This window comes from Glycine max, chromosome 15 (genome assembly GCF_000004515.6).
Source record: "Glycine max cultivar Williams 82 chromosome 15, Glycine_max_v4.0, whole genome shotgun sequence".
Classification (NCBI taxonomy): Eukaryota; Viridiplantae; Streptophyta; class Magnoliopsida; order Fabales; family Fabaceae; genus Glycine; species Glycine max.
In genome coordinates, this window is record NC_038251.2 from 8,566,927 (window position 1) to 8,584,965 (window position 18,039).

At 30.8% G+C, this 18,039-nt stretch overlaps 2 protein-coding genes across 2 annotated transcripts; both read right to left on the reverse strand.

Annotated features, from left to right (window-relative positions):
* Nucleotides 1–683: 683 nt before the first annotated feature.
* Nucleotides 684–2,186, reverse strand: LOC100796982 (probable F-box protein At4g22030). The gene is given in 2 exon segments (XM_014767828.3): nt 684–947; nt 949–2,186. Coding segments are annotated over 2 exon segments (1,305 nt in total). The 5' UTR covers nt 2,128–2,186; the 3' UTR covers nt 684–821.
* Nucleotides 2,187–7,092: 4,906 nt separating this feature from the next.
* On the reverse strand, nt 7,093–8,504 carry LOC100797519 (probable F-box protein At4g22030). The gene has a single exon (XM_026125883.2). It carries the CDS (start codon nt 8,425–8,427, stop codon nt 7,093–7,095), a length of 1,335 nt encoding a protein of 444 aa, XP_025981668.1. The 5' UTR covers nt 8,428–8,504.
* Nucleotides 8,505–18,039: the final 9,535 nt, after the last annotated feature.

Genomic DNA, 18,039 nt, shown 5'->3' on the forward strand with positions numbered 1-18,039 from the left:
AAAAATGATTTAATATTTTAAATGATTTAAGATTTTAAAATGAGATCTACTATTAGAGAAAAATAAAAGAGGTCTTATGAGATCATGTGGGATCCATTAAAAAATGGTTAAAATATCAAAATGACATCTTCTATTAAAAATATTCTTAATAATATAGGTTTAAACTGTTAATTAATTATTTTTAACATAAAAATAATTATTGATATTCTAATCAATATCCATATCATATACAATTATCTCTCTATCTAATTATTTACTTTTTTCTTTCATATACACTGTACACATCTCAAACATATGTTCCAATATCAAAGGATGAGACAATAAAATGAGACAACAAAACATTTATTATATATTGAAATAAGAAATTGTCAACAGATCAACATTTTCCAAATTCAATAAGTTCAGTTGGGAACGTTAGGTTTCTGTTGATAGATAGGGTCTTTGTTTGAAAACTTGAATAGTCAATTATTTACTATATATTGAAATAAAAAATTGTTGGACCATCTATATAATATACATGACGGTCATTAGCACGCCCTTGTAAACGAATCTTGATTATTTTACATTATTTTTCACTCTTATTTTAATTTGGAAAATATCCTTTATTTTTTTATATTCCTTCTCTTTCCGTTAAGTAGTGATCTAATATACATCTTACAAAGAATGTAAAGGAGAATGCAAAATATACAAAAGTGATGTGAACTAAACATCATCCATGTAAATGTATCCACACCTCGACCAAAAAAGTACACTCTCATCTAATGGCCTCCTATTTTTCCAGATCAGAAGACTATACATGCATTATATACATTTTCAAAAAATTAAAAGAATGGTAAGTAAGGAATTAAACAACAAAAACAAATATTGATCTTAGAAGAGTTTGCTGGCGAATTCATGTATCTCCCTCCCTTCACTACGACATGAAGCAGATTTTGTGGCAAGTTCTCTCAGCTGTGACACACTTCTTCCCAATTGCAAAGCCATCTTCATTTCAAATAGCTCTCCATTTTCTCTTTTGTCCAAGTCTTTCTCTTCAATTGCGGCTTCAATTGTCTCCTCCAACAGCTGAAAAAATCCACCACAGGTTCTGTACATTTCAAACACCATGCCAACTTGCCCTCCATGCTCAAAAGCATTAACCACCGTGGCCAACGCCCCAGCAAGGGCAGGAACTAATCCATCTCCTGAAAACACAGACCCTAGTGCAGCAATTCCTGTGAGCAAAGGTGCTGAAACAGCAAAACCCTTGTTTATCTTCAGTGCAATATTCCCTAACCTGTCATAGTCTTCCATGTCTCTTCTCTTCAACACTTCAATAACCTCCCTCATTTCCTCTTCCAACTCCACATTCCATCCATTATTATTGTTGTTCTTAATCTCCATTATCTTGTCTTTGTCGTTGCTCGATAATCTACTTTCTGGCCACCATCTAGCTGCTTCAAACTTTGCTGGAAACTTTTCGAGCATTGCACCACCCAACAAGGGGAGTGGATAAGCCTTGTCTAGAGCCAAAACCTTCTCTATTGCATCCCTCACATCTCCTTCACTTGGATTTCCAATGGCGATTTCTGTTTGGATCTGTGTCTGAAGCTGCTTAAACAGTCTTGCAGCGTTTCTTTGTTCCTCAGCAAGTTGTGAGGGTTGGATTTTGTTGGTAGCAAGTAGCATTCCCGTGGCTGCAGAAAACAAAAGTGCTGATGATAGTTTAAGAGCCAAAACTGATGCACCATCATAACTACCTGCAACACCAGCCATGGTTGAAGCCGCGAGTGTTAGCATGTTGATGGAGTTTAGTAGGAGCGTGTTCCAATTCACACGTTGTTCTCCTACGTTGTTGTGCATTTCAATTCTGTCAGCTACAGCCTCCAAGATTGCATAGAGCTGAATAATGGCTTTGGAATTTGTGGAGTTATATAGATCATGATGCTTTTCACCTAATGGGGATTTTTCTGTGGTGAATTTGTCTAAGTCTTCAACCAGACTTCTCCTAGATGATGGAGAAAAGGAAACTCTAGGTAGTTTTGGGACATTGAGAGAACAATTGACTCTCTTAAAAGAAAAAGAAGAACGTGAAGAAGAATGTAAAGGGTTATTAACAAGTAGCGGCAAAACTCGTAAGGAAGACATATTGTGTAGGTTATTAGATTGTAAGATTTCTGAAGTTTGGTTACTTTGGTTTCGGAAAAGTGTTGAATGAATAAATTGAGAAGGTTACGTACTTTGTATATGCGTATTTATAATAACATAAGAGAAGGTGCTAGATATTGAGAAAAATAAAATAAAATTAAGGAGCTGATTGGGTCCGCGCCTAACATAGTTGCTTATGTCAGCTTGACCATTTCCTGTTCAAAATATTGTAGCCAATGGCAAGATCTCAACATCATGCTAACGTTGTCATGCCAAGCATAACATTCTTAAATGAAGGCTTTCAGTACTTTCCTTTCAATTACATAGAATTGAACACAAAGTGTTGTACAACTGTACAAGTATATGCATATACTAATGTTATAAAATACTGGAAAAAAAAATAAATGAATATGTTTATAATGACTTTTGAACATCCAAATTTTTAAAGATCTGATCAATATTTTTCATTTTTTATCTTTCTCTTTTCATTATATGATATTACCTGTCATATTTATATATATTATTTCACTCTATTAGGTGTCCAAAAATTAATTTTGATGTGTATAAAAAATTAAAGATTAATTTGGTGGTAAAAAAAAAAGAGAGAGAAAAGTCATGAGTTTAATTTTCTTTTTGATAACAAAAATTAACAATTAACAATTAATATTTATCGATTAAAAAATTTGATGTGTATATTTGTATGTGACCTAAAACGTCTAAACACATGCGTAGCATCGTTAGTAAGTGATTATAGAAGCTTTTTAAAATTAAAGTTTCGTATTAAAAAAAATGACTATATATAATTAAACTTAATTATACTTACTAACTGAAAATGTGCATGCTTTATTTATATTTTGAATATAACCTGTACGTCTTATTCTTTTATCTTACTTTACAAGAATGCAAAGGTCATCCAAAGAATTTTAACAAGTGGTCATTCCTTAGTGCCAAGGCCTGGTCTATTGAATAACTTGTAAATTGTCGAGTTTGAATAAAGAATAAAGAATACATGGTTGACCTCCCTCCCCCAAGAAAAAAGAAAAAGATTAATTTTCGAATGCGTAGAAATATCGCAAAGGCCAAAGTGCTGCCCATTCATTTTGAATTTCGTCTTGAAAAGTAAATTGGACAAATTATTTGGGTAGGGGATGTACTTATTAACTTAAAAGAAGAGGTTAAGGAAAAAAGAGCATGGCATGCCTACGACTACGAGCTTCATTTTCGGCCGACTGGATCTAGTAAATCGAAACGGAAATGATTAGCAAAACAAGGGACTTTTTTTTATGAGCCAGTAAAGCAAGGACTTGTTTTTAAAAAAATAATAATAAATTACAATGACAAAGTAACTTAATAATAATATTATAAGAGGATATGTCTTTTGTAAAAAAAGAAGGAGGATATGCCAGAAAATTTAATTAATATTCTTCAGTTATGTACACTAACATTAAGTTGATACAAGTTAAATAAGTTTGGAATTTAAATTTATAGATAAAAAATGTAATTAAGAATAAAGATGGTCTCATTAAAAGTAGTTTACCTGATTCTGTGATAAAAGATTAATTAATCATTGATAAATAATATATGAGGGTACATTTTGCACTGCAAATACTTGGTTCAGATGGGGGCCTTTTGGCTAATTAAGTTTTGTGGGATTAATTTGTTCATACAACTGATACAAGGGTATATGGGATAGTGAAACATATGTATATATAGTGCCTCACTATACTTCTCCCATTTCTTTTTTATGTACTTACCTATCTTCTCGATATATAAAATTATACCTTTTGCTTTTAAAAAAAACTGATAAATATTTTACACTTGTAGTATATTCACTTAAGTACAGTTTATCCTCCACAAATTGTTACACATATACTTAATTAACGAACGACTATAATTATATTCAAACATCTACGATATATCTCCTTGTTTTATTTTAAATCAGCCGAATCCTAGACCAGCCAGCAAAGGGTAACTTTCATTAGCGGGAATATATAATGCATGTCAGATTATTTGTTTCTTCATTATCCAAGCTAGAGAAAAGAATGCTTCTTTCTTCATCCTTTGAAATGTAAGTCCTCGACTGTTTCCCTAGTGTATTTTAATTGGCTCCAACAAAATTGATTAATAATTATAAATTAAGTTAATCTTTGGTCAGAAAGAGAAAATAAATTGAAAATATCATTAAAGATTAAAAAACGGTTCTGATATACATTAAGGTGAGTTCTAAATTCAAAATGTATTTTTCAGATCAAATTCAAACACAAAATATTATTTAACATTGAATATAGATTGAATATAGGGAGTATGCAAGCAAATCTCAACTCTTGGACTCAGTTCTGGTCTTGCGTGCCGACGTGTACTGGGCTAGTATGACAAGCAACTATTGTTGATGCTAGCTATGTGGCGCACATGATATGTACATACATTTTTACTCATTTATTCAAAATATATATACATGTGATAAAATAAATATTTATGTTTACTAACTATTTTTGTTAAGTTAGTCTTTAAATATTTTTGTTATACTTTTCTATATATTTTATTTATTTATTTTGTTTTAATATATTCTTTTTGTTAAGTCATTAATTTTAATAAAGGTTAAAAATTATCATAATTTTGTAATTAATTGACAAAAAAACACTAAAATATTTTATGCTGGCAAATTGTCATAATTGACAAAATACCAAATTGAAACTAGAGAAAAGAAAGACAAAAATATCAAAATGAAATAATTAAAATAAAAGTTAATATATCAAATAGAAACCAAAAATAAAATTAGGAAGTCCAAATATTGATTTTACCAAATTTCATTTATCAATAATTTTCGTATCTCCATCTGGCCGAAAATCGAGATGGAAGAAAACCCAAGAAACTGAATCATGACTCTTCCATCATATTGTCAATAAAGTATATTTGATTGACAATAAATAATTTTTCAAAATATACGAAGCTAAAAGAGGTTCACATTGGTAAATGATGTTGTTATAAGTCTTATTGCCTTAATTATAACCTTAGAATAGCCATAAAGAGAGTAGTCTGTGTCTTTGTGTTGTTAATATTTCTTCAATCCCAAAAAATAATATATAGTCATCTCAAATTATTTTATATAAACTAATTAAGAAAAAACAGTAATTAATATTTTATTTAGATTCCAAATTTTAAATTAGTTAGGATTTTTTTCCTAAAAAAAATTAAACATCATCTTTATTGTTAGGAAAAATTACTTCATCTTTCTAATTTGCTAATATCTTACTTAGTTGTGCAGATTTGTGAAAAATAATGTAATGTCAAAAGATAGGGAGATAGCGAGTGTAATTTCATCAAAATTCAAGGAGTGTAAGTGTTATTTATCCTTATGGTTATTCTATGTAAAAATATAAAATTTTAAAATTAATATGAAATTATCATTGACTAAATTGCTATAATTTTTAATTCATTTTATTTTAAAAATATATATTTTTAATTCAATATATGCATCAGGATTTGAAATTAAAATTAAAATTATGTAATAGTATTTAAAATAAATGCAAAGTATGAACAAAAATAAACTAAATTCTCATGAGAACCTACGTGGTTCAATGGAACATAAATTAACTCCTAAACTTTCTTTTTTTAAGAAGGATTGAAATAAGAATGAATAGTGGATTGCACTTAAAAAAACTGTAACAGAACATTTTAGAATAATGATATTTTTATGAAACATTTTTGCAACAATTCTTAATGTCCGAGATAAATATATAAAAGAGTAAAAATGTAGCATAGAATGAACAATGTGACACAAAACAGACATATAAATGAATTATAAAAAGTGTGATTTTTTTAAAGAGAATGATTTTTTTTATTAAAACGCAATCACATGAAGCGTACAAATTACTTATTACAATGCATATTATCTAATTACATATGACTGTGTGAAATTATAAAGCCATTTGCCATTGTAGCATATGAAAAGTAAAAAAAAAAAACTTTTATCATACTAGTGAAGTAAATAAAAAAATAAAAAAAAAATCCACCTGTTTAGGTGGGTTACAAGCATTGAGAATTTAATTTATTCTTGTATATCAATAGCTACTCCCTTTCAAAGTTCATTAGTTAATTTGATTATTCCCACCAGGGTTTGGCCCAAATGTAAATAAGATTTAAAACAATCTTTAAGAGATTTTTGTAATTTAAATGTCAAAATTATATTTGAAGTCCTCTTTTATTAACATATGTGACTTTTTTTTATTATATGGGATCATTTTTATTTTATAAAAATTAATAAAAAATATTTTTTTCATCGGTGGACCTAAAGTTTTAATTTTAATTGTTTTACCCTTAGATCAACCTCGATCCCACCCAACAAAAAAAAAATGTGTTGTTTAAGTGTTTTTTTCTCTTCTATTTTATAGAGAAATGTGTTTTCTATTATTATAAAAAGTGGATAAGTGATCTCTTGGGTTATAATTTTTTCAGTTAGTACAAATATTTCTCTAATATTATAATATGTGATTTTTTTCCCTTATCAATTAAGGGTTTTCACATTAAAATATTGTACAAATTTTTATTTAGTTTTAATTCTAATTTTAGTTGTGAGATATTATCTATTATTTTTTATACTTAAAAAATTGTTAATTTTATAATTAAAATTATTTTAAGAATAAATTTTGATTGATTGGCAATACTTTTTAAAAAATACCGATGGTCACAATTATATACTAAAAGGTATTATAAAAATTCTTTGTAGATGTGTATCGTAGCTCGACATTATGACTAATAGCAGCAAGAGTCAAACATTTATATTTTATAATACAAATGTTTCAAACTTTCAATAACGAATTCTGTAAACAAATATCGTAGAAGACCAAAACACTTCGATCCTAGTTCTCATAAACAAGTGTACGTAATAACTAAGTTCCTTTTCTATATCAAGTAAAACTGCACAAAAAGAATGAAAGAACACGTATTCAACAAATGTAATTCTTCTCAGAAAAGTTTGCTGGCAAATTCGTCTATGTCAAGAACTCCTTCCATGCGATACGAAGTTGATTTAGAAGCAAGTTCCCTCAGTTGTGACACACTCCTTCCCAACTTCAAAGCCATCTTCATTTCAAAGAGTTCCCCATTTTCCCTTCTCTCCAAATCTTCCTCTTCCAAAGTTGATTCAAGAGAAGTTTCCAACATCTTGAAGAATCCCCCAGAGGCTCTGTACATTTCAAAAACCATGCCTACTTGCCCTCCATGCTCAAAGCTGTTAACTGCTGAAGCCAATGACCCAGCCATGAGAGGCACCAATGCTCCCCAAGAACCATTATTGCCTATAAATGCAGTTCCTGCAGCTGCAATTCCTGTGAGCAAAGGCCCTGCAATGGCCAAAGTCTTGTTTACCTTCAAAACCATGTTTCCAAGCCTCTCATAGTCCTCACTGTCTTTTCTCTTCACCACTTCAACAACCTCCCTCAGTTCCATTTCTAGTTCTTCACTCCATCCATTCATCTTTCCCATTCTCTGTGTTGGAGTCCAAGGGTAAGTCTCTCCGGTGTTTACCTCCTTCAGATGCACAGCACTCTCTGACTTTCCTTTTCCCTCGTAGGGTTTAGAAGGCCACCACACAGCTGGCTCAAACTTCTTAGGGAATTTCTCAAGCATTGCTCCCAACAAGGGAAGTGGGAAAGCCTTGTCGAGCGCCAAAACCTTCTCCATTGCACCCTTCACATCTTCCTCCGTAGGGTTATTCCCGAGTGCAAGTGTGGTTTCTATTTCGCTCTGAAGGTTCCTAAACAACCTAGAAGCGTTGCGCTGTTCCTCCGTGAGTTGAGAGGGTTGGATCTTGTTCATGATGAGTGACATCCCCGTGGCTGCTGAAAACAAAAGAGCAGAAGATAGCTTCAGAGCCAAAAGAGGTGCACCTGCACCGCACGTGGCTGCAACACCAGCCATGGTTGTGGCAGTGAGTGTAATCATGTTGATGGAGTTGAAGAGCAACGTGTTCCAGTTGTCACGTTGCTCGCCAATGTTGTCGTGCATTTCAACTCTATCAGCTACAGCTTCCAAGATTGCGTAGAGTTGAATAAGCGCGTTAGGGTTTGTAGAATGCTGTTGTTCACCAATATCATGTGATATTGTGCTGTTGAAACTCTTCTTTTCTAACATTAGACTTGTGTCTTTGGGTTTTAATTCCTCTGCCTGCTTTATGGTGCGTAACTTTGGGGCTGAAACATCCACTCTTGAGAGTTTCTTTGGAACGTGGATTGCGGCATGTATTTTCTTTGAAGACATGGAAGTATGAGAAAGTAGGGTTGAGGTTTGTATGGAAGCCATGAAGGGTTTTAGTTTAAGCTTTTTTTCTTCTATACGTAATGTAATGTTTGCTTTTTTGTGTTTAGGACAGTGGGGTTGATGAGGAAATAGTTGTTTGGTTTTGGTGTTTAGATACGTTAGTTGGGGGTTAGTATTTATAATTATGAAACCAAAGGGGAGGCGGAAGAGTCAAAATCAAATGAGGAAACCCAATTAGATTGACCAGTTTTATTGACATGGTCTCTGTTCAAAATTCCCAGCTTCGTTGTTGTGGCTAGTTTTGGCTCTCAACATGCGACGTAGTAAAACCACACTGCTGCAATGTGTGTTTGTTGAAAGGCAAAAGAAAATTAGTATGCATGCATGCATGCAACAAATCCTATGACTGCTCCTTTTCATTTCAGTTATTTTTGCATTATTTTTTTTCTTCAATACATTGGCTATTGTTGGATAGTCTTTAACTTTGAAATTTCTTTGGCCTTACCAAATACGTCTTAAATTTCCCCGCACAATTAGTTTTGAAAAGTTGCACTTTTGTTAGACAATAATATCGATCTCGTGTGTGGACTTTATGAACAAATTAAATTAAGATTTGACGAACGAGGAAAAGTAGTTTTAGAGTGAAATTTGGTTTTAGGCACTGTATAAAAAAATAAATGTTAATGAATGGCAACAGCAAAAGTTGCTAAATAAATGTTAAAAGCTAATCTTTATGCCGATGTTAGCTGTCTTGGCCGTCATTACATATATCAGGAGCAAAACGGAGCAGGAAGTTTTTTATCCCAATTTAGGAAAAGAAAAAAGATAATTAAAAGAAGACCTCAAATGTTATTAGACAAAGAGAGAGAAAAAATATAAATATTATAACATTTATGATTTGATAAGGAAAAAAATTAAAAGATATTAATTAGATATTTAAAATGAAAAAGTGTTTAAGTAACATTGTACTTTTGCAAATACAATTATCAGTTTATCATGCTTAGTTTGAACCAAGATAATATCCCGTAATTGTGCTTGAGATTGACCATTGATAAAAGTCAAGGGCAACGTAACAGGGGAAGTGGGCGCGTTGAGCCAACGGCAACTCTACATTGATGTGTCAATAATGTATAGCAGAATTTATTTGAAAAATACTGTACTAACGAAGATGCTCAGCAATAGCTCACGCTGGGCAAAAAAGTATTATAAATTTCATATATGCATGGGTAAAAAATATTTATTAATTTATTCTCTGTAAGCAAATATTTTTCTATTCAGAGAAAACAATTTATTCATTGTTGAAAAAGATAAATTCATTTAAAGTTATTATACTTATCAAAATTTACAAAATGTGACGTCCTACATGACACTCAGAGACACATGTTAATCCTTCATAGTCCCATTATAGCAGTGCAAACATTCGGCTCTTAGAAGTCGGACTTTCCAACTAATAGGTTATCTCCAACCTATTAATATTTGAATATATTCGAATATCTTATCTATTATCTATAAGCACATGATAATTGCTATTCAAGAGTACAAAATGCATTATAAAGTATATAAAAAGTAGTAATGTGCCTCTAATTTTATTGTTTTTTGTGTGAGATTTGTAAATAATTGATTTTGTTTGAGCTTTACATAATGGAGGCTTCATTTTGATGATTGATATTGTTATTATTTGAATTTTTAGGTTTAAGAAAGGAAGATTTGGAAGTGCTGCTGAAGAACTTGCTCACTAAGCCAGATTAGCTAAGCGAGGCTAATCTGTTTAGCGAGAAAGTCAGCTCGCTCAGCGAAGCCTTTGTCGCTTCTCACGCTTAGCGCGTCTACATTCGTTAAGCGCTTAGTCACTAACTCTTGCTCAGCGAGACATGCTCGCTGAGCGCGCATTCGTAATCTGAGAAACTCAAAAGTCTTTAAAGCTAGAAGAGAAAGGGAAACCAAGGGACACATGCAGCATAGGTGAGAAGAAAACACAACACCAAGGCTGAGGGAAAAAAAGGAAGTTGCTTTCTTCATACTTTTACTTCACCATTCCATTTCTATCTTGTTTTTAGCCTTGTAATGAGCTCTCCATGCTAATGGAGGGCTAAACACTTTATTGTTAGGGAGTTTTTCCATTGAGCATTCTTGATATAAAAACTCTAACTATCTATTTAATATTATTTGCTAGTGTTCTCTGCTTCTATTTGTGGTTAATTTTTATATTTGTGGCTTCATCATTCATTTATATGCTTTGTTAGGATTTAAGTGTTGGGAAATGCTTTTAGTCCTTAGAACTTGATAGAGCAGCTAGAAGCCTTCATTTCTAGGAATAGTGTGAAGTAATCTAGTAGAAATTGCATCTAATTCGTAATGCGGCTGATTTTGTTGAGGGATCAAGAATGAAACTAGGAGGGTCAGGCTCTTTCATGTGAGAGATTGCAGTTGGAGTTAATTTGACGATGCAAAGAACATTAGAATAATGTTAAATAGAAAAAAACTTCATTAATCACGTCAAGAGAAAGTTCAGTAGAATAATCCCTGACATATTCACCTCAGTCTTTGTTTCATCTCACAACTCAGCATTTATTTTTAGCATTTGTTCTTAAGTTGAGAAAATTTGTTACAGTCTACTTGATGATTTGAATGAGTTGTTTCATTTAACTTTATTGCAATTAAACATTGTTTACAAATTGAATATGCATCATTGAAGTACAAGAAATTTCCTGTGGATACAATACTCGGTCTTACCGTTTTAATTACTATACTTAAACTAATTGGTGCACTTGCAATCGTCTAACAGCCCACACATTATTTACAAGGTACGATTATCTTCTAGCTTTTATTTATAAGCTACAATTTATCTCTAGCATTATCTATAAGTTCCCGACTATTATCTACAAGCTGACAATTATCTGTAAAAGTTATAACAACTTCTACAAACAAAAACCCGCAGCTACGCTTCACTCATATAAATATCAGGTTCCATCAAACCCTCCACGCATCTACTCAGCTCTTGAGCACATTCATGTTTGCTTGCACCTCGGACACTTATACGCATATACTTTCTTATTTCTCCTAACTCATTTTTATTTGATCGTTGGAGTCCTTTATTTTGCAGGTTCTCCCTTTTGTCCTTTTGACAAAGACACCTCTCAAAGCCAACGTATGAAATTCAAGAATTCTCTTTGGTCACGTCCACCCTGACGTGTATTAACTCCAAATTTTGATAAGAACAATTATACTCAGTTATTTTTTCCTTGGCCAATTTTATCAAGTGCCAAAGGGGCCGCAGAGACCAATAAAGACACAATTCAAAGGATTTTAATTCAAAGGATTTTACATAATAGACTTATACTACAAGAAAATTTGTTCATTAAGAGCTACTTATATAATTAATTAACCCTTGAGCACCAAGGCATCTAGCTCAAATAGATGCCATCAAACAAAATTGTGAATGATGTCAAAGAAAGTTGAACATAAGTTTATGGCAAAAAAACCAAGAGTTTTCTTTTAAATTATTAACCAATGTGTCAATATGCAGATAGAAAAATGTCACATGGATACTCATTGTGTTATTTAACATATAGATAGAGGAAGTAAAAGAAGAAAAAATATAAATATGATAGGATTTATTATGTGTTAAGAAGAGAGATAAAAAGAAATGAAAAATATTGGAGAAGTATTTGAAATGATGAAATGTTTTTGTATTATTATGGTACATATTGATTACTTTGTTTAATTTTTGTGTGTGTAAAGCATTGTATTTTTTATGGTATAGCGGTTAACTGAGAAGCAGAATGAATTGGAGGAAATTCTAATAAATATTTTATGTTCCGATATATCGTTTCACTTTCTGGTGTTATGATTTATGAATTTTCCTTTCAATAGTTACCTATATTTCTAAAGGAAGGATCATATGCATATTAACGTTCATCAACGGGGGCAGAAGGGGTTGGTCCTCCCATAACATATATAACCAACCAAGATTTAAATATCGAGTTAGAGAATTATTAACATTTAATGTTCAACAGTAGTGCTGTAAAACATGATTGTCTGAAAATAAAATATACATGTAAAGAGCTAAACAAAAATCATATTCACATATATTAACATTCTTTTCTTTTTATAGGACAAAAAATAATAAAGATAAAAAGGAAATCATAAAAATATAGTTACCTAGCTACAAAGACTAATTACCTAGGCTTTGGTTGGAGAGATATGGAGAGGAACGGAGAAGGATGATTTTTATGAAATTTTATTATTTGGTTTAATTTTGAGGAGTGGAATAGAGGAAAAGCAAAATCACCCCTTATTTAATTTTTACTCCTCTCAAATATTGAAGGATTTGGAAGAGAGAATTCAAAATATTTTAAGTGTATTAATTAAAATATTTCTGCTTAGTATTGAAATCTAAAATTATAAGTGGGCCATAAAAGTAAGTTAATTTTTAAAATTTCTTTCTTTTTCTTGTTAATAAAACAACAAAAGGACTATTATTTTTCCTCTCCTTCTTTACAATTCCATCCCCTTCTTTAAATCAAATAGTAACACCATTTTTTATTCTTGAAAACATTTTATTTTAAAAATAAAATAAACTAAAATATATTTTTAATCCCTATAAGACTAGCTCCTTTCAAAAAAATCCCTATAAAATGAGCTTGTTTTAATTTTAGTCCTTATTAAAATTTCCTTTATTTTTCATCTCTCTAAAATTTTAAATTATTGATTTTAGTCCCAATCAAATGAGCAAGTTTTTATTTTGCATGATTCCTATAAAATATTTTTCATTAGTTTTAATCCCTCAAAAATCTAAAATCGATATTTTTGGTCCTAAAGTTCATTCTAAATTACATAAATAAAATTTATTTTAGGGATCTAAAATATTTTATAAAGATATTATATGTTTTTTATGCATAAGAAGTAAAGGTATTATATGTTAACATTCTACCCCAAACAATACCAAATTTTACCTGGGATGGACACTTGACCTTCCGCTAGAAGTCATTAACAAGTGTCACATGATAGAAGGGATAAAAATAAAATTTTAATATTTTGAGGAATGAAAATCAAAGAAAAAAATTTATAAGGACGAAAATTGAAACTTACTAATTTTACATAAATTAAAAATATATTTAAGTCAATAAAATAATAAATTCATAAATGCTTTTCAAGAATCAGTTTTTCAAAATGATAGAATAATTCAAATTAAAAAGAAAACCAGCATTAATTAAAATGCTGTTTTCCTGATGTTTTTTCATTCGTTATAGATTATCGTGGGACACTTTTCTTCTTTCTGAACATATTATGGTGAAAGCTTGAGTTAGCCTTGAAATAATCATTGAGTGTGGTAATTAGAATGAGTACAATCTAAATCTCTTGAGGAGGATTTATTGGAGGGCAAATCTCGGCCGAGGGACATGGAGAGCTGCAAAATGCAAGAGAGTTTATAGGTTGTTTCCGTTAATCAGAGCGGTTTTGATATAGTTGATTTTTTAATTAATAGTAATTAAGTTAATTATTATCTCATTATTTTAATATTTAATGATAATTTTATTATATATTTCCACTTCATCTCTGTATAATTAAAATATTATTTTAAAAAAATTCTCATCTTTCTTAATGTCTAGACGTTTAAAGTGTATTCAATAATTAATTTTTATGAGAAATACATTTTAACATGTTGTTGTCCCCACTCAAATAAAATTTTGTATGTCATACATAGTTAGTGTACTTATTCTTATTGTTCATCTAAGAAGTGACAATTAGTGAAACACTGCATCGAAAGGAAACATTTTGACTCGTGTCATTCATTCTTGGATTCATGAATTAAATTACAAAATTTTTAATGAGCAACAATTTTCTCCGGATACCCCACACTCAAGATCTCCTCTTTCTTCTTCATATCGTTGTCACCTTCTTCTGCTTTGACAACCATTGGTTCGATGGCTACTAGCAGCTTCGTATTCTTCACTCAACGATCCAACCCAAATCCAAAATGTGGGTATGTTTGCTGCTGAGGGTTTTGGTTTAAACCGAAATGTGGATATGTTTATTGCTTAATGAGATATTTGCTTATGTGAGATTAAAAGGTTCAATTTTTAAAAAAAATATTTTCATTATATACATGAACTAAATTGAACCATATATAATAATATTATCATTAAAAATCAAAATAACAAGATAATAATATAACTTGTTTGTGAGCGTCATACTCTCCTTTGAATGATGGACCCCTGGCCATTGTCAACTTGTTTCTTTCCACCTTCAGTTCTAAGTCATTTTTAAATTTTTTACTTCATTTTTACGAACTGAGCATACCTTCTTCTATGGTCAACAATATTATGCCAACTTTCAGCTCTTCGTATCTTTACCGTTATATTTTTATTCCTAACGGTCACACTTATTTGTTCAGGATAAAACAAACACATAACAACATATATAGCTTCCTTTTTTTCTTAAAAAAAAAAAACTTCCTTCTGTGGCTTAAAGTAAATGGGTAAAGATATATTATCTGGAAACTCACAAATTTCAAATAAGTCATCTCACTTCTAATTTCTCTTTATCACTTTCTTTTTATCACGTTACATCACCAATCAAATTAATCTCTAATCTTTTTTTTTATTATTTTTCTCAAAGTGTAAGCATCTATAGAAGTGTTCAAGAATCATTATATTTTTCAAAGTAAATATTCAACGGGATGACATAACCTCACATCTGGGTGCTACCATGTTGGAAAAAAAATATGTATTTTGTATGTTGCACATAGTAATTAAAAGACTAAAGAGGTTTAAAAAAAAACCAATTGAAATTTTTTGGTCTAATTTTATTTTATATACGTTATGAATATCAAGCATGCGTTTGCATGGAGTACTTGAGAATTCTAAAAAATTTAAAATTTTAATTGCTTCATTTTTATTTTTTATTTGTTTGGATAAAATCATCAAATTTCCTCTTTTTCAATATTTGTGTTTAGGTATAGTAATCAAATTTCCTTATTTCATGTTTTGATAAAATAAACAATTTTTTTCTTTTTTAAAATTTTGTATTTAAACATAGAAAAGAGGAGAGAGAGTGTGTTAGGTAAGGAAAAACTATTCTACCATTATTCCTAATTCATATCCTTGGTGATTACATAATATATATATATACATATATATATATATATATATATATAATAGAGATACTCACAATCTCCTCCACCAGACTTATAATAAACTCATTCTAGAATCTCCCTACACTATTATCCATATTTATCTATTATTGTTAAAAGACAAATAGTGGACCTAAGTGCACAACTCTATTGACCACATAATAATATTCTTAACAATACTATCCCCATCGAAAATCAACCTTATTCTCAAAGTTGGGTATGGAGGTAGACCTTGACTTCAAGTGGCCAAAAAGGAAAAGGGGAAATGGTTGTTGGCCTCAGTGAAGAATTCAAAAATGACAAAATGGAGTGAATAGTGAGTTAAAAAAAATTTGAAACATAGGGTGGGTTTAGAAAAAACTAACACATGAGTGAAGTTGCTTTGTTAGTGGGCTTGTTTGGGCCGAGTTTAAAGGCATACTTTCATCAAGAGCCAAATAAAATTTCTTAGAATGAATCTCATGAACAAGTTTGGAAAAGAAAATGTAACAAGCAATAAAAAGGTGAATATAGATCCTACTTCAATTGCATCCTCTTCATCATGTCAACCTAGAATCATCAAGCTAATCACTCACATCCATTATCTACTGCAAGATGTACATTGCATAATGAATCTATGATTTCTCATGAAGATTTTCATGATCAAACTACGAATTTGTCCCATGAAGATGCAGGTAAATTAGTTGGATTGTGTACTCATCACAGTAATGTTGCAACTCTCAGTTAATGTCCTATTGATCATACTATTATAACTAACTGAAATTTTTTGTATTTAGAATTTCATTTTAATAGTCTGTTAATGACAGACGAAGAAAGCTGTAGTGATGATGAAACCAGACATATTAATGCAAGTAAATTAATAACTTCATGCTATTGGAGATTTAAATGCACTACTTGATTGCGTATAACCTTTGAATTATCAATTTTTAATAGGTTACCATGACATTGGAGACCCTATTTGGACATGTCAAGAATGTGGAGCACAAATGTGGTATGATGAAAGGATAAGCAAAGATAAGAAGAGTCTAAATCCTAGGTTTAGTCTTTGTTGTGGTGATGACAAAATACAATTGCCAATTCTTAAAGAACCTCCTGATATTCTGAAAGAACTTTTGTTTGGCAATTCAAGACAGAGCAAAAATTTCCAAACTCATATTCGATTATATAACTTGATGTTTGCATTTACATCCCTTGGAACAAAGATTGACAGAACATTAAATAGAGGAAGGGGACCTCCATCATTTTGAATATAAGGTCAAAATCACCATTTGATTGGAAGCCTCCTACCAATGCCACAAAATTCACCAAAATTTACATGACTCTACATTTATGACATAGAGAATGAAGTGCAAAATAGACTTGCTCATAATCCTTAAGTCAACACAACATAGCTCTAATTTTCTTAGTATATGTGAGGCATAATACATTCATATTCAAAGTAAAATACAAATAATTTTCTTAATATATGTGAGGCATAATACATTCATATTCAAAGTAAAATACAAATATAGTGACTACTGCTCTTCATATTTGATTTTAGGTATGTTCAATTTTTACAGGTTTTTTCTATAATTTTATCTAGGCATATTATAGTGACTACAACTATTATAATAAATACATTTTTGGTTATTTCCTTTGTAGTAACAAAGATTCAATGGAGGAAGAGATTGTTATGAAGCTGAAACAAATGCTTGACCATGAAAATAGATATGCTCAAACCTTTAGAATGGCAAGGGATAAATTTCGTGACTCCTAAGTTTGTGATTTAAAATTGAAACTTATATGTGACAGACAAACTGATGGTAGACTATACAACTTGCCTAAGGTTGTTGAAGTGGCTGCTCTTATAGTTGGTAATCAACAAACAGGAGAAAATAGAGATATCATAGTAGAGAAACAAAGTAGGCGGTTAAAAAGAATTGATGAACTACACCCTTCTTACTTACCCTTGCAATATCCATTGCTATTTCCTAAAGGCGAAGATGGATACAGAAAGGCATATTGCATAAGGCTAACTTTCGCAGTCATGCTGCAAAGAGGAAAAAAGTAACAATCAGAGAACATTTTGCGTATCGAATGCAATCAAGACCTAATGAGGCTCAAACTATTCTAAGATCAAGGAGATTGTTCCAACAATTTGTAGTACATGGCTACACCATGATTGAATCCCAAAGGTTAAACTATGTGAGAAATCATCAACAAGATCTAAGGGTTGACAAATATAAAAATTTGAGTCATTCCATTTCAACAAATTATAATGTACTACATTTTTAACTTTGTTAGCATTTTTACAAGTTCCAACATATTCACTTTTTGAAGAAGTAGCAATGCACGTCTATCCACTTTATCTTTGTCAAACATACAAACCATTACTTATATCATTTGTAATTCAGACTTATTTTTGTGCTAACCATATATGACATACCATATATAATATGTCAATCTCATATTTCATTCAAATGTTAACTTGATTAATATCATTTATAATTTCTTTAATATAATTAAACTATTAATATATA

What these genes read in the sequence shown, in the direction of transcription:
- LOC100797519 (XM_026125883.2), bottom strand. Translation starts at nt 8,427, where the DNA reads ATGGCTTCCATACAAACCTCAACCCTACTTTCTCATACTTCCATGTCT.